Source organism: Hippocampus comes, unplaced genomic scaffold (genome assembly GCF_001891065.2).
Source record: "Hippocampus comes isolate QL1 unplaced genomic scaffold, H_comes_QL1_v1.1 scaffold367, whole genome shotgun sequence".
Taxonomy (NCBI): domain Eukaryota; kingdom Metazoa; phylum Chordata; class Actinopteri; order Syngnathiformes; family Syngnathidae; genus Hippocampus; species Hippocampus comes.
The window spans coordinates 647,429-649,998 of NW_017805741.1; the positions used below are offsets into that span (position 1 = coordinate 647,429).

Here is a 2,570-nt window from a genome sequence, read left to right on the forward strand (position 1 = left end):
TCATCGTCGGACTCCGTGCCGTTGCGGGGGTCCGCGGCCCCCATGACGGGCTCCGGTCGCGAGCCAACTCCATCTGGAGCTCCGCGCCTCGAGCTCCGGAGCGCAGCAGCGAGCCGGGACGTCAATCGGCGGGGACGCTTGCGTCACGAGCGCGCTGGCCAATCACGAGACTGTCATCACATCCCGCACAACAGTGCTTCAAAAGAGTCAGGGGGCGTGCAGAGGGTCCGGGCGGCTACTTTGGGTGTCGGGCATCCACAGAATGCTTCAAATTCGGGTTGTAAAATGGAGTTGGGTTTTTAGAGGAGAGGCTCACACTAGGTCGAGGGTTTCAAACTGGGTTTTGTAAAACAGTATTCCGGTTTCAAAGCAGGGTTTTTTTTTTCCAAGTAGGCTTTTAACCTCGTATTCGGGTTTCGAGTTGGGAAAAATGATAAGATTTGTCTCGCCCCTTGATCAAGTTTCATCTTACCTCCATGCGCGTTTTCCAGTTGGACGGCGGCTTCGAAAGGGATGAGTTGACGCGTGAAGGTTGCTTGGCCGTTTGGGTGACGAGCCTCCTCGCTGCTGCTCTCGCTCGACTTGGTTGGGGCAGCTGCTGGAAGCCAGCACGAGTTGGAGTGCGGCGGCTTGGCGCTGATGGCTTGATTTGCCACACGTGCAGCTACAAACCGGGCGGAATGTTGCGTGTGCGTTTGTGACAACGTGACATGTTCATACTTGTCATCTAAACGCAATCATCGATCCCGGCAAGATGTGTCCAGATTGGTGTTTTCAAAACGATCAACTGGAATGATCACAATCCAAAATGACATCGGAACGAGGCTTTGTGTGTGTGTTTCCAAAGCAGATCTTTGCGTCAAAATATCAGGAGTACAAGTCTAACGTAGGCCGAAAAATAACTAGTCCACTAAAGTATAGATACCCTACATTTTTACTTCGTTACGTGACACCTTTCATCAATAGTGTGACAAGGCAAGTCGAAATGAAGAAAAATAAGTCCAGCTCGCAGTCACGGGGGAAACTTCAAAATAAAAGCTCACGAAAGCTGTCGCTTTGGCATACAGTACGTTTGATTTGGAGAGCTTTTAATTTTGAAGCTAGCCTTAGCGTTAGCGGAGTATGACGTGAGGTTCGCATCTGATAGACACTCACGCACACGCACGCGACCGGTTATGGAATTGGGGGAAATGGAAAATATGTCAGCATTGTTTCAAAGTATTCAATGGTTGTACCCCCATGTGTGCATAACCTCTATTTTTTTTTTAGCTGATGCGCAGATATACATACGTGGGAGAAAAAGGAAGGGCACATTTGGGACACTTGCATTGAAAGGAGTCGACAAGACAATATGGTCTTGAAAGGTCACATTTGTCACCAAAAAGAGATTCGAATTGATATTTCAAGCCATATTTCTCTTCATTTAAACCCTTTGAGAGACCACAACCGTTTCCCCGCATGCATTCTGGAGGTGTTTTGACAGACAGCGTTCTTGCATATCAAAATCCCTCGGGAGGCAGAGGCGGCACCATCGTTCCGGACTGCCTGCGCGCTTACGTCACACAAAAGATAAATGAGTCGGTCGGAGGGCGTGTTGTCCTCCCTTGAGACCGTCATTGCGATTAGGGCAAATTGAAGAGCACCAAATATCCACTTGGGTCTTACTTTGCCACAGCAGTGGTTCCTGAACATTTGAAAAAAAAGGGGGGTTAACACAAGGACCTCACATGACATTACATTACTGGTACAGCTTTGTTCCAAACAAGAAACAAATAGACAAGAGCTTCTTGGATAAAAAAACACTTTATTTATTCTTTCTGTTCCGTCTTTAAAGTGCAGTATTGAGATGTTGAGACTTCTTGACAAAGGAGCCAATATAACACAAGAAACCCAAACACCCCCCCCCAAAAAAAAACATCGTGTTTTGAGCAAGAGAGAACATTCTTATTACATTTACAAAGATTATTGCCAGCTGTTTTTCAAGGCACTTTAGGGCCAAGGTAGCGTAAACACGCAAATACAGGTTAGCTGTGATGCTAACTCAGAAGAGGTGCCAGTCTATTTCTTGGAAACGCGGGTGGCAGAGACATGATTTCCCAAGTCTTTTTTCCTCCTCCACTTTTGACATCATGTCACTCCTCATTCCACTTAATGCTTGCATATATAAAGCGTTCATATTTCAAGCTGCAGCTCTTGTTCAAGGAGAGTTTGCGCTTTGATTTGTAACAATAAACGTCCATTACGGCTGTGATGTAACGGAGTGCTTTTAGAGTGCTCTCCGAGGCTCATGAAAATCAGGTTTAGAGGCATCCCACCCACTTTTACCAAATGGACCAACGCCATCAGAAAGCACCTTGGACTCATTCATCAGCTGGCCGACATGAACAGTATTTTAGTGAGTTAGTTCTTTCCCACTTGCATATTTCATTGATGGCTTTCCACAAATTCTTTTATTTATTTTTTTTAAAGGGAATGTGTCAGTGTCACGGTGACCTCGCCTGTTCCGTGAATATGTCTGATCTGAAGAGGCTGGTAGAAGGGCGCCGCTCTCATGGTGCAAGGCCCCGCCT

The 2,570-nt window shown here is 46.7% G+C and overlaps 2 protein-coding genes across 2 annotated transcripts in view; both read right to left on the reverse strand.

The window, feature by feature from the left end:
- adrb1 (adrenoceptor beta 1) overlaps nt 1-534 on the reverse strand; it is a 2,199-nt gene extending 1,665 nt beyond the window's left edge. Inside the window, exon 1 of the mRNA XM_019883395.1 lies at nt 1-534. Coding sequence (XP_019738954.1) covers nt 1-44 — 44 coding nt within the window. The 5' untranslated portion in view covers nt 45-534.
- Nucleotides 535-1,784: 1,250 nt separating this feature from the next.
- Nucleotides 1,785-2,570, reverse strand: part of nhlrc2 (NHL repeat containing 2) — a 9,159-nt gene continuing 8,373 nt past the window's right edge. Inside the window, exon 13 of the mRNA XM_019883371.1 lies at nt 1,785-2,493. Within this exon, the coding sequence (XP_019738930.1) occupies nt 2,464-2,493 (30 nt within the window). The 3' untranslated portion in view covers nt 1,785-2,463. The remainder of the gene's footprint in view (nt 2,494-2,570) is intronic.